This window comes from Otolemur garnettii, unplaced genomic scaffold (assembly GCF_000181295.1).
Source record: "Otolemur garnettii isolate 467f Iridium unplaced genomic scaffold, OtoGar3 scaffold00117, whole genome shotgun sequence".
Classification (NCBI taxonomy): domain Eukaryota; kingdom Metazoa; phylum Chordata; class Mammalia; order Primates; family Galagidae; genus Otolemur; species Otolemur garnettii.
Genome location: NW_003852512.1, coordinates 2281283 through 2308659, shown reverse-complemented (window position 1 = coordinate 2308659; position 27377 = coordinate 2281283). Strand labels below are relative to the sequence as shown.

The following is a 27377-nucleotide window of genomic DNA, read 5'->3' as shown; positions in this document are numbered from 1 at the left end:
CGGAGGCGAAGAGTCAGCAACTCCTGAACGGAGATTCCACTGCTCAGTGCAGACAGTTGCCAACAGCGGAGTCCCCAAAGTGTAGGTGGCAACCAGCGCGGGCCCGGGCAGCCCAGCTGAGAGGCAAGCGCTGGGAGTAGAGGGAGTAACGGGGTGTGTGGGTGGTAGCCACCCGGCTTAGATCTCCACTGCTGGCCCACCCCAGTGGCGCCCGCGGGCTCTGCCTGCCCCGAAGGGGTTGGGGAACGCCCGGCCAACACGCTTGCTTGCACTCCGCTGGGCTCGCCTGGGTTTTGCCAACCGGCTGCTGACGTCGGCGCGCCCCTGCCGAGCTCTCCTTTTACTACAGCCGGCAGGCGGCTTTGTGGGGCCCCGCCTTCGCCAGCCCCCACCCCCCCGCGTGCCCACACCTTGCCGTTTATATAGAATGCGCCGCGGTGTTGATTCGCGGCTCTCTGAGACCTGAGAGTTCTTTGGAAGGAGAGCGCGAGCGAGGGAGCGGGCGAGCTCCAAGGGGGTGTGGGTGTAGGGAGAGAGCAGGTAAGGGCCATCGGTTCCCACTCCTCCGCGGGTGAACAACTCAGGTCCCCTTTTTGGAAAAATAATAGGAACCCAAATGGATTAAGCAGAAAAAAAGAGGCAACCCTTCTCTCCCGATTCCCCGCGGGCGAGAAGCTGCTAGGCTCTGCGGTGTAACAGGCTCACACGTTGCTCATCACATGTTCAAACATTTCCCTTTCGGGGAGGCTCGTTATTTTTAAGTGAATATTTTCGTCTTTGTTTTGATTTTTTTTAAACCTTCCTCGGGGTTTTATTTTGATTGAGTTGGCGGCCCGCAGCGCAGTGGGAGAGGCGGACTAAAGCAGCCCGCCAGTGCGCGGGTAGCCCACCCAGGCAACTCCCCGAGAGCGGCCCGCGCGGAGCCCGGGGAGGCCGGCGGCGAAGCCGGGGAGTCCCGGCCGCGCCTCTCAGCCGCCCAGGGGGTTGCGAGAGCGGCTCTTCGCGGGCGGGCAGGAGCGGTGGGCACGGGGCGCGGAGGAAGCGCCCTTGCCGCTTTGTCTCTTCACTTCTTGAGCGCTGAGAGCGGCTCCTCCCGCTGCCGGCCGCTCGGGCTCGCGGCGGCGGCGACGGCGGCGGCTCCTCCTTCACCCCTCTCCTTTCCTCCCCACTCTTTTATAGGCAGCGGCGGCAGCGGCAGCGGTGGGGAAAAGCGGATTCTGCCCCGAGCCACACCGAGGGAAGCTTGCGGTAGCGACTTGCCGCCCTAAGCACTCTCCCAAGTCCGGCCCCCTCGGCGAGGACTTCCGTCTTCTGGGCGAACCTTGTCAAGCAAGCTGGGATCTATGAGTGGAAAGGTGACCAAGCCCAAAGAGGAGAAAGATGCTTCTAAGGGTAAGCCCGCCAGCCGAGTCCGCCTGCTTCCCTTCCCTTGGTTTCCCTTGCCCCCTCGCGTGCGCGCTGCTCGCCGGCGGCTCCCTGCCTCCTTCTTAGAGCCTAAGCTGCCCGTGACCTCTGCGACCCCAGACCAGAAAGGGGAGGGGGGCTAAAGCCGCTGGGGAAGGGGTCTGGGTTTGCACCACTTTCCCTCCTTCCTCGCGGAATTGTCGCCCCTCGAGTGCCTCCAGCCTCTTCCACTCCCCCTCTGGACGCACGGTGGTGGCGCTGCGGGCAGACCAAGCTGCTGCAGCCCAGAGCCGCGCCGGGAACCGCGCTGTCTGCTACCGGCCGGCCGCCTGTCTGTAACGAGTGCATGTGTGTGCGTGTGCGCGAGTGTGCATATATGTGCTGCGCGGGTGCAACATGGTGACATACTCAGGAATCTGCCCCGCTCTCAGAACCCAAGCTCGAACCCACCTCAACCCCGTCTCCCCGCCCCCAGTGCAAACAAAGAGCCTGGCCGAGATGCAGAACCCCTCCCCCCATGTTCCTTTCCCCCTTACACTGGCTAAACCCAAACTCCCTAGCCACCCCACCTCCCGGGGGAAGGCAGGAGCTTGCACCCCTTGACACTCCGAGTGCAAAAGTGAGCGATCCCTGTGCCCCGGCACCGCCCGCGCTGCGCCTCGGTAGTGAAGCTTTGCCAAGCCCTGGGAGAACAAAGGCTGCTGTCCCCTTGCCACTAGTGCCCAACCCGAGTGGGCCTCCGCGGGAGGGGGCAGTCCCCTCTCTCTGCTTGCTGGGGTTCAGCCACCCGGCCCGGGGCGCCCGACCACTGGTCCCCCAGAGCGCGCGTCTTGGCCTGGGGCCTCCCACCGGCGGGTTGGAGAGGCGCAGCAGAGCTGGGCTAAGGGTGAGGAGAACTCAGGCAAAGAAAGGGGCGCCCCCCTGCCCCCAGCCAATCCCAGCCTTCTCTTTCTGGGGAGCGGGATTAGTTCCGGAATGTAAACTGGAGACAGCAGCCTTGGAGACCCGGGTGGGGAGAGAGGCACGGATAGGGGGTATGGAAGAGCAATAGCGAACAGCAGGTGCCTTAGGTGTAAGTGTCCCGAATGGCTCCATAGCAGACACTGGAGTGGGCTTGACTAGTCCTAGGGGTCCTAGGCACAGTGAACCGCAAGGGCCCAGGCCTATGCCCAGTCCACACTGTAGAAGTGGGGTTGTAGCAGGGGTGGGGGGGAAGCTCCAGCTTTCATTCATGGGGCCCCCAGTTCCTCCCTGAGCCCTCGGGCCCCCCTTTCCCCCTCCTTTCCCTCTTCCTTTTTCTCATCTCCTAGCCTGTCTTCATCTCGCAGAGCTTTCTTTCCTGGGAGATTCTAGGGAAGTGCCTGTCCTCCTTGCCTCTCCCCGGTGGAAAGTTGTCAAAAGTCTTCAGCTCAGGGCCTTTATCCTTGTTTGTTAATGGAGCTGTTTCTTTTCCAACTAGGCAAAGTTCTGAGGAAGACTTGGGAAGTCTGTGAGAGTTAGATCTGTTGTCTTAAGGGTCAGTGTTGCCATTGGTCTGGTTCAAGGCTAGAATTCAATCCCAAGTGAAAGAGTAAAGTAAAACTGTAGCTGTAGGTTTCCAAGGCTTTCCTAATTGTGGAGAGTCTCAAACATGCCATTCATATGATAAAAGAAAAAAACTTCAGCATTTTAAAAAGGTTTTGGTTTCCACTGGGGACCCAGAGAAGTAAACGCTATAGAAGATTGTAGCACCAAATGGATCTAGGCAAGTCATTCCCCTTTTGAATCTGGGAGTATATCGAGTTGTTTTTTGGAACTTTGGTTCTTGATTTCCATCAGGTGGTAACCTAAGATTTATTTCAGGTTACCTTTGGAGAGCCTGAAACCAATTCCATTCATAGAAAATGAGTTGATGTTTTAGGAATATAATTTGCAGTTGTCCAGGATGTATTAACACATATGGAAACAGGATAGGGTTCTATAATTCAAAACTGGAAATTTTTACTAGGCATATGTCATAACATTTTCTTATGTTGACTCACCACATTTGAAACCGAGTACCTCTCTGTAGGAATTGGGTAATTAGCACTTGGAATTATGGTTGTAATTAGAATAAATTACAGTAATTTTAAAAGGCAATTTTTAAGAGGGAAGTTTACTTTCATGAGGAGATGGTGAAGTTATGGCTGTAAATAGCAAGAATGCCATTTTATCCTTTTTGTTGGTTGTTAAATTTAATAATTCAAAATAGTGAATGCATGATAGTCATTATTATTTTCTCCTTTTAAGTTTGTGATATCTTGGCTCGGCGCCTGTGGCTCAAGCGGCTAAGGCGCCAGCCACATACACCTAAGGTGGCGGGTTCGAATCCCCAGCCCAGGCCCGCCAAACAACAATGATGGCTGCAACCAAAAAATAGCTGGGCGTTGTGGTGGGCGCCTGTGGTCCCAGCTACTTGGGAGGCTGAGGCAGGAGACTTGCTTGAGCCCAGGAGTTGGAGGTTGCTGTGAGCGTGATGCCATAGCACTCTACCCAGGGGATAGCTTGAGGCTCTGTCTCAAAAAAAAAAAAAAGTTTGTGATGTCTTGTATGACTATATTTTAAAGACTAGTTTTTATGTTAGAGGTAAGGGATACCTCTATTAATCTTTTGGGCCAATAAAGTTTATTGATATTGACCATATTTATGAAGTACTTTCTTTATTTACACATTTCCTGTATTTGGGACATCTTTGGATATTTTTCAGCTAAGGAAATCATTAGCATATTAGTTGTCACATAACCAGATATAGGCACCCTATAGGATCAATATTTAATAGAGACTCTGCATATACACATATTTAATTTTGAACAATGATATGACAAATGATTGAATCTAGTCAAATAATTTAGTAACAGTTTAAATGAATTTCATAGTCTATTTTCAGAGCCTACTACTCATTTAAATACAGTTTCCTACCCTCCCATCAGTTGGGGCTCATGCCCACAGCCTATAATAACGACATACAAAATTACTGTAGAGTATAGTGTTCCTAGCGTTTTTTAAAGCACAGGTAGTAGGTAATCGGTAAGTTATTTTGTTCTGCTGAATGAAATATGTATTTAAGAGCATATATATTGCTGATAGTATTTTTACATGACATGTTCTTCAACCCATTGGGGTTAGTAGCAGTGATGGACATAATCATTTTGATAACCTTTTTAATAATGTAGCCAGACATGAAAGGCTATTCTCTGTGGGTGGGGCATGGGGGTCTTAATTCTGTTTGAAAACATCAAAAAGGCCTCTTGTATAGCTAGTCACGTTTATCTTCATTTATGCTGTGCATAAATTTTACAATTGGCACATGTTAATATATGTATAGTTTGGGCCTTGCAGCTGTTGAACCAGAGGATCCATTTCCATTTTAGGGAAGAAGAAAACATAACTTTGACTTAGTCTTCTCCACCTTGTCACTTAAGACCTTTTGAGCAGTTCTCTGTTGGAAAAGCACACAGTTAAGGCTGTGTCTGGTTTATTGCAACTATGTTCCTGTGGCATCAGAAAACTTGTACCTTGCTAGAGATAAAACCAACTCTTTTTTGGATTAAGTAAAAGTGCTAGCCAATTCTCCATTTCAGAACCATCGTTTGGTTTGGAGCTATGTGTTTGGAGTTGGGTGTGTTTTTTTATTTTTATTTTATTTATTTATTTTTACAGACAGAGTCTTACTTTGTCACCCTCAGTAGAATGCTGTGGTGTCACAGCTCACAGCAACCTCCAGCTCTCGGGCCTAGGTGATTCTCTTGTCTCAACCTCCCGAGTAGCTGGGACTATAGGCACCCGCTACAACGCCTGGCTAATTTTTGTTGCAGTTTGGCCAGGGCTGGGTTTGAACCGACCACCCTCAGTATATGGGGCCGGCACCCTACTCACTGAGCTACAGGCACTGCCCAGTTGGGTGTGTTTTTTTCAACAACTCTCTCCTTTGTGCTTAGCCTGAGAGCCACCAGATCCTGGCAAGTTTCAAGGGCAGGTGGGCCGTGGGTTCTCTTGGTGAGGCAACACTGGTATCAGGCTGGGCTCATGCTGGCTGCTGGATGGTAGAGGACAATTCCATGCATAGTCCAAGAAGCCAGCCACTTGCACAGCTGTTGCTGTAATGGACTGTGGTGCTCACATGCATCTTTGGCCACAGCTCCTGTTTTGTTCACTTCCCACCCTTTTCCAATAGTCTCTCTGCCCTACCTAAGAAAGACCGGGTGTTGTGGTCAGGCAGCCAGCATATCAAGGCTTGGGTCTTGAATGCCTTCCAAAAGATTATCTTGCTCTTGGTGGTTTACTATAATAGATTCATTCAAGTGTCTTTTTCAGGCTTGGGTCAGACAAAGCAGGCATTTAGAGGTACTTTACTTACAAGAATATGTGATGTTGGTGACCTCTTATTAAAAAGTAATGATCATAATCTTCCTATTGCTCATGTAGCAACTTGTTTATTTACCTTGTCATCATGCACTTATAGTTTTACATACAGTGTCATAAATCATGTAGTCTCTTCTGTGTTGAAGGTGGTGATGATAGCCTCAATGAGGACGTGTGGCCAGGGAGATTTCTAATCAGAAGTGTTAGTCTGTTCCTGGGGATAGATGCAGAAGATGAGGGTGCAATGTCCCCAAACCTTTTTCATTGTTGCCTATAGTGGTGTGTAGCATTCTTGTTGACAGAGGCTGAAGCTAGAAAGGGGAGCAATTTGGGGCATGGGTTCGGGTTACTGTATCTTCTCCCTAACTTAGTACTCCTTCCTCTAAGTCTCTTGTGAGTACAGTTCAAGTCATTCAAAGGAGTTAGGATGCATCCTAGTGCTGAAGATGTGGGTGAGGTTGGAGTGGGAATGGATGTTGGATTGGGCCCTGGGTGAGAAGCAGAAAGTGAGCTGTGTGGTGAAGGAAGGGGTTGAGGCTGTGCTCACAGTAGAAGGATGTGGTGGCCTTGAGGACAGGATTAGGACTAGGGAGAGCATTGGAATCAGGGTTTGGGTGATAAGCCAGAGGGCCAATTTGTGAGACAGTGGGTAAGAAGATGAAACTGTTAGCAGTCCAGGTCTCTTTGCAGCTGTGCTGTTTTATGTCCAAATCAACTCCTCATTCTGGGAATTACAATCAACACAGAACAACCGGAATGTGTTGCAGCTCTTCAAATATATCCAATAAAAAAGGCTTTCTAGTGTCTGCTTCATTATGACTTATATTTTTGGAGTTGACAAATTTGAAAGGAATGAAAAATAATTGCCAAGATTAAACAATTGAAGGAAAAAAAACTCTACGTGAATTAAAGTACAGTGGGTGGATTACCTTGCTCAGTTAAACATTATTGAAATGTGACGATTAGGCACATAATATGGTTTTAGCGATTAGTACAGAATACAAACATGTGCATACCTCATTTTCTGTAGTTAATGATTTTCATTTCCTTATCCAGAAGATACACCATCATCAAGATTTATTAGTACAGGCCGAGGAGTCCATTCTAAGCTTATTGTCCTGTGTAATGTAGTTCATCATTGTCTTCATCCACTTGAAATATAGGTTGTCTATGTGTGATATACCAGTTCCACAAACTCAGTTGAAACTTTTCTGACATTCTTTCATTTGGAATTTTATCACTTTGTTGAATGCTGTATCATTTTTTTTTTTTTTTTGAGAAAGAGTCTCACTATGTTGCCCTTGGTAGAGTATAGTGGCATCCCAGCTCACAGCAACCTCAAACTCTTGGGCTTAAGCAATTCTTTTGTCTCAGCCTCCCAAGTAGCTGGGACTACAGGCATCTGCCACAACACTCAGCTATTTTTTGTTGCAGTTGTCATTATTGTTTAGCTGGCCTGGGCTGGGTTCGAACCCGCCACCCTTAGTGTATGTGGCTGGTGCTGTAACCACTGTGCTACAGGCGCAGAGCCGAATGTTGTACCTTGATGAAATATTTCCTTGGGGTGTGGATTTCCAGGCAAATGCACTAATTTCCTAAAGAAAGTGAAACAACACATGATAGTTATTATGACCACTACTCCAGCCCTCAAGTCCAATTTCTTGAATTGGATGGCCAATTTTTTTTCCTCTAAAGCAGTGTTTTCCAGGGTATGGATTCTGAAAATTATAGTTTTATATTAGAAAAGAGATAAATTCTTGATTCTTTGGCCTCAGTGTAAACATGAAGGACTATTTTATTATGGGATCTGGGTTGTAATAAAATTGAGTCTAAATTACAATTACTATATGTTGAGATTACTATAAAGCCTTTCTCCTGGCCTGTTCTTGTCTCAGCCCTTTGAAATTACTTTTGCCATTGATTTTCAAATTGGAATAGTGTTAGTGTTACTGGCTAATGACCTTCCCTATGGGCAAATGGCAGAGGGGAGTAGGTGTCCTTGCTGATTCTTTCAAATCTGGCAGCACTCTTGGCTTCTGGTAGTGTACAGTTGTGGTTGACATTCTAGGGAGTCTAGCAGGGCTGGCCTGAGCTAAGTGGCTTGCTTGGCCTGCCTCCAGAGACATCAGATTTGGTATGGACAATCACTGTTTGGCCCAAAGGAATTCCCAGTTGTACATGTCTGTCCTTCTTTCTAGATCCTGTAAGTAGAGCCTGGGAAGAAAGAAAAATTCTTCTGGTTAAATACAGGCCTGGTTAGAGGCTGAATTAGAAAAAAGTTAAAGTTTTTTAAAAAGTTTTAAAAATAGTACAAACCCAATTTCCTTTTTTTGTAATTGAAGTTTACCTGCAGTACCATGTAGAAATCTTAAGTGTGCATCTTGATGATTTTTGACAAATATTTACATTCATGTAATCAACACTAAAATGAAGATAGAATATTCTCGTCACTGCAAAAGTTCTCTTATGCCCCTTTCTAGTCTTTCTCCCCATCTAAGGCAACTATTTTAATTTCTATCATTATCTATTAGTTTTGCCTATATGCGCTCTTTTATTTCTAACACACCTACCCAACCTCGCCTTCCCACACATTCCCTTCCTCGTTGTTACCCTCTCTGATTTCTTAGAGCACCTCAAGCCTGTTCCACACCAGGACACTCAACAGGGTCTTGTATCTGGTTGAGCTACTAAGAGTAGCTGTTGAATGACCTAAGCAAGGTAGGGAATTACTTTAATCAGTTGTATGTTTTATCATTTAATAATGATAATAATAATGAACAGTGATGACATTGCTATGGTAAGCTTCTAAATTATTGCACATTTACTGTTTACTATGCAAACATTATTTTTACATATACTATATCTTATTTAATCCTCATGACAGCCAACTAAAGTACAGTAGCTGTTAAGGCTTATGGACTATAGAGATGAGAAAACTGAAGTTTATGGAGCTTGTGTAGCTGGTATGAGGTAATAGAGCTAATGGTTGGCAAATTACTAGCACAGTTGCTTGGCCTTGTAGTTATCAATGATTGTTGAATGCAAGTACAGTGCACCTATCAAAATTCATTGGTCCTATGCTCTGCTCACTTCCTGTTTTGTTATATCTAAAGGCAATGTGATAGAGAAAGGCTTCGTCAGACCCTTTTGCTGGCTTAATCTGATGGATACCCAGGGATATTTATATTTTGCCCAAGTGTTGCTGGAGGCAGAATTTTCACTCAAAGGAACCAATCTTTAATGGTTGACTTTCTAATATCTACATAAATTGGGAAATTTTGTCTGGGGTCCCAAAAATAATAGTATTTTGTAAGCAATGACTATGTGATAGTTATTTGACATGAAATATCGCATGACATCTTCCTAACAATTTCTGGAGGCTAGATATCCATACTATTCCTATTTGGCAGATGAGGAAACTGAATCTCAGAGACTAGGGCCACACTGAGGTCATTCATCTAGCAAAATGGGTGGAGTGAGGATCTGAGCCAGATTTGATTGACTCCAATCTACTGCCTAACCACCAACCACTATGTTATACTGCCTCCTAAGGCAGCACAACTAATTCTTTTCTAATCCAGTTTTGCACAAAGTGAAAGTTATTTTCATTCACCAAAATGGACATAATTAGGAAGAATGTGCCTATATAAATGCATGCTTGCTCTAGGGCTATTGTCTTTGTTTGGCTGAACACATCTCTATGCATTGCTTGGGTGGCTTTTCTAGACCAGGCACTGTGCTGAGCCTTGATATACAAAGATGAAAGAAACCCCATCCTGAGAGTGCCACTTCTTTTTCCTTTTGGCCTTGGACATTCTGGCTTGTCACTTTCCAAGGTGCATCTCACCTCACTTGGCCATTCTCTTGAACCATCACTACAGGACTCTGGCCAGGTGATCGTGGCCTCCATGATTTCACCATTTTCCAGTTTGAAATTAATGGTACTTTTTTCCTGGAAGTGTATCTGAACGCTTGGTTCACCTGTGTTCTCAGGATTACACTTCCTCTTAATTCACTATTGAGTAAAAACTCTACTTCTTTATTTTATTTTTCATTACACGGCATATGCTTACAGTATGTCTCTCATCAGGATCATATGTCTCATTTCCCTTCTCTGCTTTTCTCTTTCAACCTTACACTGTTCTCCCTTTCCTTTTTACCCTCCCTACCTTTCTTGTCAACAGTTGTCAGTGATTTTATTAACCAAATAGGATTCCGTAGGGTATTCTGGGATCATTGAGGGATTTTCATTTCAGAATTTTTCTCCTTTAATAGTCATATTAATTGCAGTGAAAGAAATGCCCCCCCCCCCGTCCAAAGTGCAGCTCCATGGTTTCACTACTTATATAACTCATTTTAAATGGAAAAATAAAAAAGTGTGAGCTTTAGTTTTTTATCCTATTTATGCTGCCTTCAGTTAGATAATATTTCCAAAAATATATCTTGTTAACAGAGACACACGCCTTGAACGAGCATATTAATTATAGTTCTCAAAGTTGGGAATCATTTAGTGTTTCTCTGTGCTGCAGAACCTATGTTTAACAGCTGTAATTAACAGTTGACTGGTCTATTGCATAGCTATAGGTAAGTTTAATAACAAACATGAAACCCAGTTCTCAAAACTCTCTCCAAATAATGTAGATAGCATTTGTACTGCTCTAAAACTGAGGATAAGTAAACAGCTAGAGTTCTTAAAATATTTATCTTGCTGTTCAAAGCAGAAGTAAACAACCGAAAGAAGGCAGGCTGAGTGCAGTTCTTGAAAATGCCCATAGATATTTTCAGAATCTTCTTTCAACCATGACTTTGAAAGTATTGAGAATTGACCTGCTTATTTTGCCTTTGATTCTCTATGGATATGCTTGCCTCTCCCCTTGGGGGGCTTTATTGAACATTAAGGCTTCCAAGAGCTCTTGAATTTGCGAGTGGTTTCGGAGCTCTGGGAACAATGCGAGCCATTCTCTTGGAAACAGGGCAGAGTGCTGCTAGATGTTCTCATTCCAGGGAGCATTTGTTTTCTAGCTTGGGAGCCGGACGATCGCACCGAGCGGTCTGGTCAACCAGCGTCCCTCAGTTGCTGTGAATCTGGCAGGCGGGTTGATTACAAACCTTAGTGTGCTCATTAACCTCGTGATGTGGCAGCTGCCTAAAAAAGAAACACGGAAAAGTTGTGTCACCGAAGGTGAAACTTGGCGAAGAGCTGCTTGGCGCCCGGCATGACAAAGCTCCTTCCGGGCGACGGCGGCGGTGGGCAGCGGGGGTTTTTGCCCGCCTGCCCTTGGTGCCCACAGCCCGGCTGGCTCTCGTGGAGGCGCCGCAAACGGAGCGAGGCCCGGGCCAGGGCGTTGGTGGTGGCGGCAGACGGGTGGAGAGTCTGGGCGCCCTGATGCAGCCCGCGGCCTCCCGGTCCAGAACACCGGCACTTTGCGGCCGGTGGGAGGCAGCGTTAAGATGGTGGCGGCTGGAGCGGCGCTGGGGGTGGCCCGGCGGGTCGAGCGAGGGGCGCCCCCCCTCCACCTATCCAGGCGCTCTTGCTCTTGTTACACCCGACCCACCCGCCCGACGCCTCAAAGGCAGACCCAGAAGGCCAAGATTCCAATCAGAGCCTTGAAGTCAGAGTTTGGCCAACGCAACAGCTTTGCTTTCTCTGTCTTCCAGTTAATGCTAATTTGGTTTTAGTTATTCAGAAACCGAGATGCATCTTGAATGGTTTTGAATGTATTTATTTGCTTTTTATATTGCATTACTTTTTCAGATTACAAAATAATGTATGTTTACCACTGATTATTTGGAATATCATAAAAGCATAGAGAAGAAAACATCGCCGAAGTTTCCACTGCCAAGTTAACTTTTTTTTTTTTTTTTTTTGAGACAGTCTCATTCCGTCACCCTTGGTAGAGTGTCCTGGCGTCACAGCTCACAGCAACCTCAAACTCTTGGGCTCAAGAGATCCTCTTGCCTCTGCTTGCCTTGTAGCTGGGACTAGAGGCACCCTCCTCAATGCATTACAAGTTGTTTTACAGGCAGGGTCTCGCTTTTGCTCAGGCTGGTCTCCCACTCTTGAGCTCAGGCAATCCACCGCCTCAACCTCCTAGAGTGCTAGCTAGGATTACCGGTGTGAGCCACTGTGCCAGGCCCCAAGTTAAGTTTTTGAATTTTTCCTCCCAGTCTTTTTTCTCTGTATATAATAATACAGACAGACATGGATGATTATTTTTAAGTATGTGTGTGGAATCATGGGGAATCTACTAGGACTGCTCTTTTTTCTCAACATGTTAGAATGTAATTGGGTGTCATTAAATAATCTGCACCATCATTCTTAGTGTATGTACTGGGTGTGGACTTGAGGGTGACAAAGGAGAGGTGGTGATTTTGTGCCTAGGGTGTGAAAGGTTTTTCTGCATCTTCTTGAGATCCTTCTCACTGGACTTAGCAAGCACTATTTAGTATTTTATAAATGTATGTTATGAATATGCACATATATGGGGCTATATACATGCATATATAAATCTGTAAATACAAAATTAAATACATGTAGACAAACTATGCATACGTGTAAATAAATATGTAACAAATGTGCTTATAATAAATCCTGAAAGAATATATACTAAAAGGAATCTCTGGGTGGTTGGCTCATGGACATTGACAGTTTTTAATCATATTTTCTGTTTTTCTCTATAGTGGACATATAGAATTATATTGAATGATATAATAACAAATAATATAAATAAAATATAGCTTATGGTTTTCAGACTTACTGACTTTTCTCCTTTAACTCCCATCATTCCTTGATCTGCAGTGCCCTTCTTATTAATTCTAAATTTTATGGTCCTTCAAGTACACACTTAACCTACATCTTCCAGGAAGCCTTGCTTCTACACTTCCAGCAAGGCTTACCTGCTATACTGGGCTTCTGGGGTCACCCATCTGGCAGTCACTATGAGCTACTTTGGGTGTATCCCATGCTTAGCTTTTCACTTGCTTATGTCTTATCACCCTCACTAAATTGTAATCTCCTCAGGGTCTATTTCAAAAAATAGGTGCTCAATAAATGCATTACTTAGTGGCAATGCTCAGTATCCATTCTATATTTCCTTAAATGTTCCTACACCTTTAAACTATACCAAAAGCCCTTAGGACAGTGGTTCTCAACCTTCCTAATGCCATGACCCTTTAATACAGTTCCTGTGGGTCACGACTCACAGGTTAACAACCTCTGCCTTAGGATGACAGCAACAATCCAGCTGGATTTAATATTGCTAATTTAATTTGGGATATAATTGCTATTCCACAATGGCCCATGTTCCACATAAAAATGGCTACATGGGTAAAGCATGGATTTTAGAGACTTGGGCTCACATCTAAATTCCTTTACTTATTTGCTGAATGATGTTGGGCAAATCACTTTCTAAGCCTCACTTATACCAAAATGGAAATAGTTATATTTATCTCATATGATTATTTAAAAGATCAAATGGGGTAATATATGGAAAGCATCAAAGATCATGCCAGCTACATAGAATTTGGTCAGTGATGACATTGATAGTATTACTGAAATAGTAGTGATTTTCATATTAGTTACTCAAGCGAGAGGTTTCTTTTTTCTTTTTAATTGAAGTTTTTGGTTGGGGCCAGGTTTGAACCCGCTACCTCCTATATATGGGGCCAGCGCCCTACTCCTTCGAGCCATAGGCACCACCTCAGTTAGAGGTTTCTTATTAGAGGACTTTCTGGTGTTAGAAATGAATTTACAGATTCACATATCTGACAGTCATACCCCCATTTAAGGGATTTCAATTATTCTAATTCATCTGTTTATTCATTCATTGATTTACTCAATAAATATTTATTGAACCTTGTATGTGCCAGCTGCTGCTTCAGACACAGAATACAGCAGTGAGCAGAATGGATAACTATCCCTGCCTTCATGGAGTTCGCATTTTACAAGTTGACTTCAGGGAAACAGACTTTCAGTGCACAGAGAACTCTGGTCCATGCTGGTGGTATGTCAAGCTCCAAGTGAGCTGGCGCCCATCATAGCTATCTGAGCCCTGGACAGGCCAAACTACCACTGAGACAACCTGGAAGGAGTCAGATATGGATTGTTAATCTGTGTGGGTCACAGGAACAACTAGAGTTGTAGTTTCTGAGCCTACTTGGGCATCAGCATCACCTCCCACCATGAAAATTTGATTCAGTAGATCTGGGTATGAGGCTTAGGAAGCTATATTTTTTATTAAGCTCCTCAAGTGGTTCTAAAGCACAGTTGGTTTAGGGACCTACTGCCTCTGAGTAATGCTTCTCAAACTTGCCTAAGTAAGTTAAGAATCGCCTGCAAGGTTTGTTTAAAAAAAAAAAAAAAAAGAGGAAGAAAGAAAACAACATACCTCCTGACCTACTGACTCAGAACTTTAGGAAGAGAGCCTGGTAATCTGACTTATATACACATATCCAGGTGATTCTTATCATCAGGCAAGCTGAGGAACATTCCCCTTCAGATAATCACAGGACTCCTAGAAATTATGTGTAAACATGCATTTTTTTGGGGGGAGGGTGAGCAGGCTCTTTGTCTTTCAACAGACTCTCAAAGTGGATGGCAACTCTAAAAATGTTACATGAGGTGGAACCCTGAAGTCTAGCACTGATGCCATGTGTGTGGTTTTGGTTTTCAGTTTCCTTGTGGGTTGAATTAACCGTAAAGGTCCTTCCAGAGAGATGCATCTTCTGTATACAAATTGTTCTGCTCAGAAGCCTCCTTTCTCTCCTTTTGCTCCTCCTTTCTCTATTATTGCCGATCTTGCCTCCATTCTTTCCCTTGCAGGCCTCTCTTTTGGAGAAAAGGTGAAAGAAAGAAAATTTCAAAGACTGAGCTCTTCTAGAGAGGGCAGGGCTTGGAGGGAATTTTGAGCATGCCATTCAGAGTTGGCAATCCCAGTGCAGCTGTGAGGATGGCAGAGGTCAATGCCAAATATTTTGACCCTTATGGTGGCTTGAACCTCAGTGGAGCTTAATGTGGTGGGATAAGGAGTTGGGAGCCCTCTGCCAATCCATGGCAGGATGATGAGGGGTGGCCAAGGTAATTCTCCTTCTTCTTGGACATCACTTTTCCTGTCTATATGTATTATCTGGAAGTGGGTGGGGGTGGGAGGTGGGAACAGGAGTGTGAGGATTGAGCAAGGTCTACGTGCACCCCACCTCCTCTCATCCTCTAAGCACCAAGCAGTGTCTCTGTAATTGGTTCATGACCAATCAAGTGCATTGACCTATTACTGCTAGTTACTTTGAGTTATAAATGGTTTTTATTTCCTCTGTGGAATTGGGGGTTCAGGCTGTATAGGATGACCTGATTTGTATCACAAGAGCCTTTGGGACTTTGACAGATTTCACCATTTAAAAAACACCCTGCTTCTTCCCTCTACCCCACTGGACATAAAAGCAACCTTTGAATTTATGGCACAAAGAATATGTCTTTAAAAGGCTGCATGCACAAAAAAGGGAGGAAAAGGAAGTAAGGCAGTTCATCTTTTCTGAGGGCATTGTCTCCGGACAAGTGACAAAACTGAATACCTTGAAAAATCTTGTATTGATTTTTAGTGCAGAGGCATCTCTCTAGGATCTGAAAAACCTGGTAGAAGATAATAAACCTGTTCGCTTGCCTCTGAGCCAGGGTGGAGTTGCTTCGTTTACAGGGCTGGCAGAAATGAGAGTAGTTGGTCTGCTGAGAGTGACATTTGGTCCAGTGTGTATCTCTCTTGACCATATTGTATATAGGTAAGAATCAGTTTATGAAAACCTTACGTATTGGACTCAGTGGTGAAAGGGAAGTAGTTATAATATTGAAAGAGTTGTTGTTTCACAAAGAGTTTTTCTTCTAATAGCATCGTCTTTAGTGCGCCTGCATGCTTCTTCAGGAATCAAGGACTACTTGATTAAAAAGAAAGAGAGAAAAGCCAAGGCCTCTGGGCCTTGAAGCATTTCAGTTTCCCGTAAATCTAATTAGAAGCTGTTGCTTGGAGTAGATGTTTTTGCTTTTCAGATTCTTCTTTTTAAAATCTTAATTATTTTAGATCATCACGATAAAATATACTATGTAAAATTGACCATTTGAATCAATGTCCAGTTTTGTGGCTTTAAGTATATTCATGTCATTCTGCAGCCATTGCCACCATGTCCCCCAGGTTCTTAATCGTAGATTATAATGGCTGGAAGGGACCTTGATCATCATTTGGTCCAACCTTCCCATTACAGAGAGTAAGAGTCAGGCCCAGAGAGAGGCAGTGACCTGTGCAAAGTCACAGAGGAAGTTAGTGGCAGGGGCCTAGCCCAGTGCATTTGTACATTGACACAGTGACAGATTCAGGCAGGTGGACTCTTTTATTGATAGCAGAATCAAAGATCAGTATTAATATTTAGAATTAATTTTTTTCTTTTATCAAGCAAGCAACCAATCATTATCGTATAGAGCCAAAAACCCTTCAGACACTAAGTAGTCCAAATTCCTTATTTAAAATGTTGGCTCTATTTGCTATTTTTAAATCCAAGTTGAACTACAAAAAGATGCTAGCATTCTTATTTCTAAAATACAGGAGGAGTCTCTTCCAGCCTTCGTTCTACTGACACCATGACATTCCATAGTTGAAACCAGGTCCTTTGTGGGTGGCTGTTATTAATAAGCTTTCCTTGGGATGTTTACAGTAACTGTGGTGACCTAAATAAATTTGCTTGTATTGTTTTTCCCTACAAAGGCAAGAACAGGTTTTAAGAGTATGTTCTTCCCTTCTCATACCAATGTACTTATCCCAGACTAAAAGAACTGAAGCATTGCATTTTTTTTATTTGTTTATTAGATGAGAAAACCTTCATTAGGTAGAATACAGAATTTCTATACAGGTTACACATTTGGGGTCTTTGTGGATAACAACCATATTTTCTTGGAGTAGAGTTTCATGACAACACACCACCACATAGCATTGTCAGGTCTGGTCTTTCAGTGGACTGTTGTCTTGGTTCTTTGGCTCCTTCCTTAGAAGAATCACAAGCAAGGCCAGTGAGATGGAGTCACTGCAGACAGGAAGCAATTCCACACAAACAGCTTTTGTTGCAGAAAAGCAGGAATCTATACAAACCAAAAATATGTTCCAGAGAGAGGAATAGGTCAGTCTCTGTGAGTGTAGAAAGACATTAAGAACTCTCAGGGTTTTTTTTTTTTTTTTATTGGTCTTGTCCAGGGGAGGGTTTGTGGGAGGTGTGAGATGTTACCAGATGACTGACATACATAGTTGACAGGTGTTTGTCACTTTCCTGTAGTCCCTTCCCCTATTGGTTCTCCTCTCTGCCTCTCCTACTTCTCTGCCACTAGGAACCATCCTCCTGGCCTGTATCTGCCATGTGCAGATTTGGTCCCTGTCCAATAGCATGGTAGCATGATCCTTCTTTAAAATTTTACTTTCATTTTTAATCGTGGTAAAATACACACAACATAAAATTTGCCATCATAACCATTTTTAAGTGTACAGGTTGGTAGTGTTAAGTATTTTCACATTGTTATATAATCAATCTTTAGAACTTTTTTATCATGCAAAGTTGAAACTCTATAGCTATTGAACAACTCCCCATTTCCTGCTCCCCCCACTTGCTGGTAACCATCACTCCATTTTCTGTTTCTATGGGTTTGACTACTTTCAATACCTCATACAAGTGGAACTATTTAGTATTTGTCATTTTGTGATGAGCTTATTTCACTTAGCATGATGACCTCAAGTTTCATCCATGTTGTAGCATGTGTCAGAATTTCTTTCCTTTTTAAAGCTGCATAATATTCCATTGTATGGCAGACCATGTTGGTTTATCCAGTCATCCATGGAGAGACATTTGGGTTGCTTTCACCTCTTGGCTGTCGTGGATAATGCTGCTATGAACATGGTGTAGATCACTGGTTCTCAACCTTCCTAATGCTGCGACCCTTTAATACAGTTCCTCATGTTGTGGTGACTCCCAACCATAAAATTATTTTCATTGCTACTTCATAACTGTAATTTTGCTACTGTTATGAATCCTAATGTAAATATCTGATATGCAGGATGCATTTTCATTGTTACAAAGGGGTCACGACCCACAGGTTGAGAACTGCTAGTGTAGATGTTTTACTAATTGACGGGCGAAGTGATTTTAAACACTCGATGTGTTTAATACTCAATTAATTTCCTCAATTTTTAGTTTTAGGTTATCAACATAACATGGTGAATAAAATGAATAATGAGCACAAATTGTCAGGGACCTGGAGCACTGAGGTGCCAATACAGATGACTGTGTGTTTGAGAAGCATGAACAGAGAGAAAAGGCTGTTTCTGGGTCCTCTTAGGTCTAGTCATTGTTTATATTTACTTTTATATAGTGATTCTTTGTGAAAAAGAATGTATTTCCTTTTGTGATAGCCCCCTTGACCCTTTACCCTGCCCTTAGAGTGGATTGTGCCTTTCTGTGCACTTTGCCATTTACTTCCATCTCCCTTTGTATTTCCTCCCACTGTACTGTAATCTTTTTGAGCTCAGGGATCCTATCATTTATTTCTGGATTCCCAGTACCTAGGACAGAGCCTGACTCATCAAGTAAATGCAATAAATGCTTGTTTCAGTAGAATTTGACTCATTCTGTCATTTGGAAAAAAATAACTTCCTAGTTAGTCTTGGAACAATTTGGCATTTTTATTTGTTTTTACTTGCTTCTTCTATGTGTAAGACGTGGCTTGTGTTTAGGAGCACAGATTAAGCTTAAATATGTAAGCAGGCAGATTTTTTCCTGAACTTTTTGTGGGGAGTGGGGGAAATTGTTGTTTGAATACTTAGCATTAAAGGGAAGAAATATGTAAGTCTTGACTTCAGTTTTGATTTGGGTGGGTCACTCGGATATTTCCACTATCTATTCTCTCCTCCCAGCCACTTCTAAAGATGGCATGCACAAGGAGTATTGTGTGTGGCTTTGGGCTGTGCACCTAGTGCTGTGAGTGCCATTTTGGGGTCTATCAGGACACAGATTTCCAGTTCTATGTATTGGCTCGTAAGCCTTGATTTTCATGCCCCCTACTTTCTTCTGAATCCTCTCCAACATCTTCATACGTTTCCAGAAATAGAAATCTCCCTAAGTGGCTTTTGTTTTCTAAGAAAGGTTCTAGCAGTGTTTAGTGTATATATGTATGTATGTATATTTTCCCATTGGTTGGCAGAAAGTGTGCAGATACATTCCTTTTCAGGTGACAGACAACACTTTTGAGACACATACCCGAGAATCTGTACTCCATTCATTCAAAGAGCATCAGCCATATGGCAAATTCAGTGCCTGGCACTGGGGAGACATTGATGAGGAAGAGTCCCTGTTCTTGTTCTTACACAGCTGACAGTGGGAGAAATAAACAAGGAAGCAGCACCCTGAATGGGGAACATGTACAGCTAGGGGAGCTCATTAAGGAAGGGAGCTGACGTAGTTGGGTTGTGGTAGCAGTAGGATCATTAAACTTGATACCTGAAGGATGAGTAACAGTTTGTCAGCTGATGAGAAACAAGAGTGTCCTGAAAAGTGGGAACAGCACCCAGAGAGCATAAAGCCTGGGAAGTGAGCAAGAACATGGCTTACTTAGAGGGCTGATGAAAGTTCAGTATTCATAGAGGAGTGAGTCACCTGAGTTACATGGATGGTACCCGCAAATGCTGAATTATGCCACTCTCATTTCTGTGGACAGTCTCATTGATTCCAATTTTAAAGCAAGTTTATAGAAAGTACCATTTTCTCTGTGCATTAACAAGGAGGTTTCCTGATAAGAAGAAATATATGGAGAGACAGACAGGCTCAATGGTAACTTAATGTACTTGTTTAAATGCCAATTGTGAACAAAACCCCAGGATGCTATTATTTACACTGAGTAAAACTCATTAGATTTTAAGTAGATGCCATTGTTTTTTATTTTTTTTGTTGGTAAGATTAGAGGCCTTGAAGTTTTGTCAATTGTGGGTGCCATGATCAGAAATCCATATATGTGTCTGAAACCATGATTTCTTAAATTGGTAATAGGAGTGAGCAATGGCCTCTTAGCTATTCAGAATATGGACTGTTTAGCAATAAGATATAGCCAGTCTGGAATTGAGCTTGATTAATTGTAGTTCATCTACAATTGTAGTTCATCTAAAACTACATAGTTATTTGGCTGCTGTTAGTAGGTCATGAATTTTTATCAAGTCAAGGAGACCATTGATATTTAACAGATATTACCATTTTTGACAGCATGGGGTGTTGTCAGGCAGAACACAACTCATTTCTGACTTCAAGTTATATAACTCGTGTTTACTTGGAGCTTTGACTTCAGCAGTTACATGAAAGTATTAATAAAGGTGCTTTCAAAAATATTGCCCAGAAGTTTCCACACAGATATTTCAGAATAGTTCCTTTCATATCATTTATTCATTCAATAAACATGTATTGGGTGCTACATACCAGGCTGGATTCTATGTGCTGGAAAGAGGTGACCCAGCTATAATTGTCCCTTCTCCTGCAGGGCTCACAGTTTAGCTGGGAAAACAGACAAAGAAATATAGTTGATTGGGACAAAACAGTGTGACCAGTGCTGTAATAGGGGATGCCGTGGAAACTGTGCAAGCTCAGAGGATGGCAGCTAATTCAGCCTTGAATGGTCAGGAAAGGGCCCTTGAGGAGAGAAATCAGCTGGGATCAGAAAAGTGAATTAGGACATGGCTTAGGAAAAAGGAAGTAGAAGAACATTTCAATCAGAGAAAAACAGTACATTTGAAGACAAGGAGGTGAGAGAAATGGAGGAAAGAGAGAAAGCAGGAGAGGGAGCGGGAAGGGACTATGAATGTGAACATAGATGTGAATAACTTCATAACCTGCATTATGGCTAGAGAGGTGCACCTGGAGAGGTGGGCAGGGCCTGGCATGCAAAGGCATTGAGTAATTTATCTATCAGGCAAAGGAGTTTGGATTTCATTGCAAATACATCGGGAAGCCTTTGGAGGGTTTCATCATGGCAAGCCCCATGATCTGATGTACATTGTTGAAATCTCTGTCTGGCCAGGAAAGCAGTGAGGAGGCTGATGCAGTGGTCTAGGCTGAGACTTGTAGGGCAGGAATGATGATAGATGATGGCTAAAGATTTGAGAGCACTATTCAGGTTTTAGGGGGGGATGGATGGCTTTTGTGTCAATAATAACATGGTACGTTGATATCTCATTTATTGAAGGGGGAGAGCAAAGTCAGGAATGATGACTCTTCTGTTTCTGGAATTCAGTCCCATCTCCAGAACTTATAAATTGTGTGATTGGGCAGCATCACTTCTCCTGTGTATCTGCTTTTCTTCAGCTCTTACATTTCCCCACTCTGATGGCAGGCTGATTTTCAATGGTCATTCATAATGACTCTAATATCCTTCACTTCTAATGTACACTGCTGCAAACCCTCCATAAATATTGGCCAAATAAATGAACTGGCATTAAGCTGGTACATTCGTATGCAGGTACATTTCCTGGTTAAGTACAGCGTAGCATATTTAGTCTGTATTATCTGGAGCTTACTACTAGGTATGTGTTTTCAAATGAGGACAAAACCAGTCAAAAGTGGAAATCAAACTTTAAAGTGAGTGTGGTGTAATAGTCTCCCTTATTGGACTGGGACTAAAGAACTCGGATTTCCTCCCCTTCTTTGCTATTATTTTGCCTTTTCTGAGGCATGAGGGACACCTGGAGAGGTAGGCAGGGGCTGGCATATAAAGACATCAAAGGGGAAGGGTTTGTCTATCACTTAAGTGCTTTATGTCAATGTTCCTGTTTGTAAAATGTGGATGACAATGCCATATCCTGACTTAAGTTTTCGGGGCACTATTATTAACCAGATAATAGCTTTAGACCTTTCCCATAGCAACTTCCAGGTGTTGTTATTGGAGGTGTTGTGAGGCAGAGAACAGAAGCCTCTGAGGAGTTTCTGCAGATAATCTGTGCCCCAGTCTACATGACACTTACTGCAGTGAGGGTATGCACTGTATCCGCACAGTGGACCCTCTCTGTTGCAGGAGTCCTCAAACTTTTTAAACAGGGGGCCAGTTCACTGTCCCTCAGACTGTAGGAGGGCCGGGCTGCGGGCCCCGGGATGAGTTGGCTGCTAAGCAGGACAGGCAGGGGCAGCAAAAACACCCGGTGGGCCGGATAAATGTCCTAGGAAGGCTGCACGTGGCCCACGGGCCATAGTTTGAGGATGCCTGGTCTAGGGGCTTCTCGGTGGGCTCTCCAGGGAAGAAAACCCATTCAGCATACTCTTGTGCAACATGGTCTTCTCTTGTTTCAAAAACATTAAATGCAAAAGCCAAAACTACAACTGGTAAGAACCCAATCCTAACAAAGGGAAAAGGTGCAGAGATTGATATTTCTATCATTGAAGGCTAGATTATAAGGTCAACCCCATAGACGCACACTGATTTGCAATCATTGCAGCAGGGGATATGTGCCCTGTGAATAGTAGAATGGAAAGCCAGTATTATATAGTGGGTTTAAAATGATACTTTTATTAGGCACAAGTGTTCAAAGTAATATGAACACACCTAGCTTGCAAAATTTTATGGATTGCATGATTTTTCATAATGAAAAACTAAATATCATTAAAAATTTTCTTATTTTTTTGAAAGCAGTTATTGTGAGAGTGGTTGGCAAGTGTTAGAATGCACTCAACAACCCCTTGCCCTATAGATAGCGAAAGGTTGGCCCTGTGGGATTTATAAATTCTGTATTGTTGAATTGGATTTAATGAGTTTTGCTTTAGTGCAAAACAAAGTTAATACAAGTACTTCCCAAGGCTGGGATCGTCTGTACATGACCTAGAACTAAATGGTTTACATTTGAGAATATAATAATGAGCATCCTCCCAATAAAGTGTCCTGGAATATGCATTTGAGCATTTTCTTGAAGAATATAACACAGCCATTTTAATGCATTAGCAAATGGAGAAATGTAAAAGATTATTCATTCTGAAACAACACTTGAGGTTTGTATAGGAAAATTGTATTTCAAATTTGGAAGCACAGAGTTTTCATTCAACATTCATTGAACAGATATTTATGGCCTACCTACTATGTGCCAGGCACTGTTCTAGACATAGGTGAAATAGTAGTGAATAAAACAAAAAAGTCTCTGCTCTCCCAGGCTGCTTACATTCTTGTGTGTGTGTGTGTGTGCAGGGGGACATAGAATAAGCAATATGTATACAGGATGGACATAAAGTTCATGTGCAATTTACTATGTTAAACTATTTTAAATTGCACATGAACTTTATGTCCATCCTGTATACATATACAAAGATGTGTTATTTTCTGACACATGCTATGGAGGAAAATAGATGTAGGGATGTGTGTGTGTGTTGGTAGTGGTAAGTGGCTATAGTTTTGAGTGTGGTACTTAGGAAATGGACTCACTGAGAAGATGATATTTGAATAAAAATATCTTGGGGAAGAAGATTGCCGACTTTTGCATGTTGAGTGATGGAAAAGAAAAGTACCCAAGAATGAAATATGTATTACCTGGAAGTTAGGCAGTTGGAGCTGTTTTTTACAGAACAAAATTGAAGTCTGTCCTTCTGTATTCCCATGTAAATTCTACAAATTTTGTAGTCTCCACTTATTTTAAGTCTTAAAAGTACATGAACAGATACAGGTAACATTTGCAAGTGCATGTACCTATGCATATTCCTGCTTGGTGTTGAAACTATGTGATGGTTTGCAACTGCAGGCATGCTAGATTTTCACCTATACAAAAGAAAGGATGAATTGTTGTGATATCTTGTAAGAGTGAGCACTTTCTGGTATATAGGTTCAGCTTGAGCTGCTCTCGACGGTTGGCCTGCAAGGTATAGTCAAGACCAGACTTTTTGCTACTTTCATTGAGTAGTATGTAGTGAGAGTCCTGGGGAGGAGTGGTTCTTGTCAGTATCTGATGGGGATTAATGTTGGGACTAGGAGATGCATAGTCTTTACATCTCCATCCATAGTACTTTGCTTTACCCTTGCTATTTCCAAGTGGATAAGGTGGAGAAGACCCTGTAGGTCTGGAAGGATAGAGTTGATCCTGTAATTGAAAGATTCCAATCCCAAAGTGAAAAATAATAATCCAAGCTCCCTTGGAGAAGATCTGGACATGGGGTACTTTGGCATGTTTTTGGCATGTTTCTGGCATGTTCTGCCTGTCGGTTTGCAAACAGAGCATGAAAGTGAGTCCATGTTAGGAAGATTGGCTATTGTGTTTTAGGATGGGGTTGCTGATTTGCTCTTCCCCTTTATCGTCAGTTAAGTGTTCATTTGTTATATAAAGATTTAAGGCTCGGCACCTGTAGCTCAGTGATTAGGGCACCAGCCACGTACACTGAGGAAGGTGGGATTGAACATGGCCTGGGCCTGCTAAACAACAATGACAACTACAACAGCAAAAAAAAAAAAAAAAAAAGCCAGGCATTGTGACAAGCGTTTGTAGTCCCAGCTACTTGGGAGGCTGAGGCAAGAGAATCGCTTAAAAGTTTGAGGTTGCTGTGTGCTGTGATGCCACAGCACTCTACCAAGGATGCCATAGTGAGACTATCTCAAAAAAAAAAAAAAAGATTTGAATGGGGTACTAGAGAATAAGCTATATATTTTTGTGAAAAACAGACAGAATATGAGTGCCCTTGCATGAACTCCTTAATCTCACTGGGTCTCAGCTTTGTGAACCTCTACATTGAAAGTAAAAACATTAAGCAACTGCTAAGCTTGTTGGAGAATAAGACAAGATATGATATGTGAAAGCACTTGCCCGAGCACCATACATGTTAAGTGGACTTTTTTAATGACTAGACTTGATTTTTTTTTTCCTAGAAGGCTTTGGCTGGTAGAAGATTGATTGTTAAGCCATCCGGGAACCACAGAGCCTTTTATCAGGAATTTTCCTGAAATTAGCATTATTCACATTTGAAATTACATGCTTGGTTTCTAAGCTTTCATAGCCCAGATTATTTGATTTTGCTACTTTCCTCACCCCATCCCAAGGGAACATGTGGACAATTTACTATTGACAAATAAAAGATAATGTACTATGAAAGTGACAGGCCCAAATCAGCAGGAGAGATAGCATTTCTGCTGCCTTGCTGTCATTCAGTGACGGAAATATTATAGAACATTTAATACTATATGAACTAGAACAATATGCAATTTCAGTAGAAGCCACCTTATGAGACTTCAGTTTATTTAACATAAAAGACTGATGAAGCTCAAAGATTGGAAGTTTTTCAGGAAGGGTGATTTAAAGTATTTAGGAGAAGCCTTCCAGTGACTCTTTTCCCTGAGCTTTATCCTTTCCCTGTTAAGCCAAGTTATCCCTGAGACTACTCGTAAAATCCCTTTTGTTATATGGACCTTCAGCATCTTATAATAACAAGGCAATATGATGTAGCAGTTAAGCACACAGAGTTTCTTCCTTTGTTCCCCCATCTGTAAAATGGGAATAACGATAGTACCTACCTCATTGGGTTATTGTGCAGATTAAATCAGTTAATGTTTCTGATAATTAGAATAGTGACAGACACATAGTTAAGTACTATGTAAGTCTTTGCTACTACTATTATTATTATTACTATTACTTAAACCTCATTGTGAAGATCATTGGTCTAGAAAAGAATACTCAACTTTTATTTTTCTTTGTCACACATTGGAAGAATAAGTGTTGTCTTGGACCAAAAAAGGCCTCCCAAAATGAGCATGTAGGTTGGACACTCCTGGTAGAGGATGTCTGTCTGAAGCAAGTGTCTGCATAAAGTCTAGGTTCTGTTGGAGAGGGAAGTAGGGGTGGTGAAGGAATTCTGTTCATTGAAAATCAACAGTATCTGTCACAAAGGTTCTTTCCCACCCTGCCCCCATGGAAAGGCCCCACCAGCCCCTTTAAGACTCAGTTGAAACATCAACCATCCCTAGCTCTTCCTACTTCTCCCTAAGCTTAGTGGGTATTTTCCACTGTTATCTCAGCACTTTGTTAGTAAATTCTTGAATTTTGGCACTTATCATACGGCAGTGTATTATCTGTTGATGAATCTGTCCTTCATTAGACTGTGAGCTCCTTGAAGGTGGAGGTCATATGAATCAAGCACACTCCCTGGGTACACAGTAGGCGGTTTATGCTTGTGGAATGGCTAACTATAGTTGGACAACTGATTTCTCATTCAGGGGTGCTTTTCCTGTATACATTACTTTCCCTGTATGGTCTAGAATATAGCCTACCCTAACTACCCTCAATTCTCCCTCTGACTAGAGGCCTGGACTCTCTGTGCTGTGGGAAGGTGGACAACTGAAGGAGGAGGTAATTATAACTAAGGTGGGCCACGGAGACTGTTAGGGCATCAAGGAAAAGAAGAGGCAGCTGACAGGGCCTCTTTGCCTTCCTGGGGTTGGGGGTGAGGTGTAACTGCTCATTATATCTCAGTACTCCAGGGTGGATTGAGATCTACCCCCAGGCAGACTTAGCTGCTCATCAGTTTAAATTTATTTGATCCACTACTTTGGCCCAGACCCTATGCTGGATATAAATGACACAGAAATACATAGGATATGGTCCTTGCTCTTAGTGTACAGAGGTAGCATACAGAGAATGTATTTCTTTACTTATAAGTCATTCATGCCACCATCAAACATCTATTAAATGTCTACTTTGGATCTTACTTAGTGTTGAATACTGAGGATACACAAATAACTCAGGCCAGTTTAAGACACTTCCATAGTTCAGGTATGTGCATATATTAAAATGTATAGTCAGCTATTTGACATTTGCAAAGTGCTTTTCACATGTGAGGCAGGTTTAATCCTCACATTAATCCTGTGAGGTTTTTTCTATTATCACCCTCATCTCCCATAATTTGTGAAATTATGAACTGTGAATGTGAGATTATGTGTCTAGATTATAAACTGAGGCACAGAACAATTACATGATTTGCCTATGATGATGCTTCTGAGAAGTAGCTGAGTTGGAAAATGAGCCCATTTCATCTATATGTTCTTATTAATGTCCTGGAATAACAAGATTGTGTGACTTAATACTGTATGAGCAGAAATGAAGTTTGAGAACAGATTTTCTGTGGAAAGAGATGCATCTTTCTTCTGAAGAAATGAAAGAATGGTTTCTTTGAATGAGAAAATTGTTGTCAACTCATGGAGGTTAAGAAGACTTGGAAGACCTGTAGTAGGAGGGTGAAACAAAATACTAAAGATAAGAAGGGACCACGTCTGAGTGTGTTGTTTTGCTAGTCCACTGTGAGATACCCAACTTGGATTTGCCATTATCTCTGGTGTCATGTCTTCTAATCTCAGAGTTTCTCTGTAGTGGTAGAATCCTTTCAGACTCCTGAAGCACTGCAGAAGTCTTCATATTTGGACAGGACTTTCATTAAAAATAAGAATTTACTAGACAAGAGCTTTCTTTGTCAACTCTTATTTTTCACACCATTCTTGGGATTGTTGTGATCAGTCTCTTTCCAAAATAACTGATGATAGGCTGAAAACAGCATCATGAAATATTTACCATAGAGCTAAA

At 42.6% G+C, this 27377-nt stretch overlaps 1 protein-coding gene across 3 annotated transcripts in view; it reads left to right on the top strand.

Annotated features, from left to right (window-relative positions):
* Positions 1 to 416: 416 nt before the first annotated feature.
* The window catches only part of FGF13 (fibroblast growth factor 13), a 528354-nt gene continuing 501393 nt past the window's right edge, over positions 417 to 27377 (top strand). The window contains exons 1-2 of one of the 3 annotated variants that reach the window (XM_012809935.1): positions 417 to 540; positions 1180 to 1392. In XM_012809935.1, the coding sequence (XP_012665389.1) occupies positions 1344 to 1392 (49 nt within the window). In that variant the 5' untranslated portion in view covers positions 417 to 540; positions 1180 to 1343. Of the gene's footprint in view, positions 541 to 1167; positions 1393 to 27377 lie in introns of those variants that run through there. The other 2 variants (XM_012809938.1, XM_012809936.1) reach the window with 2 other exon arrangements.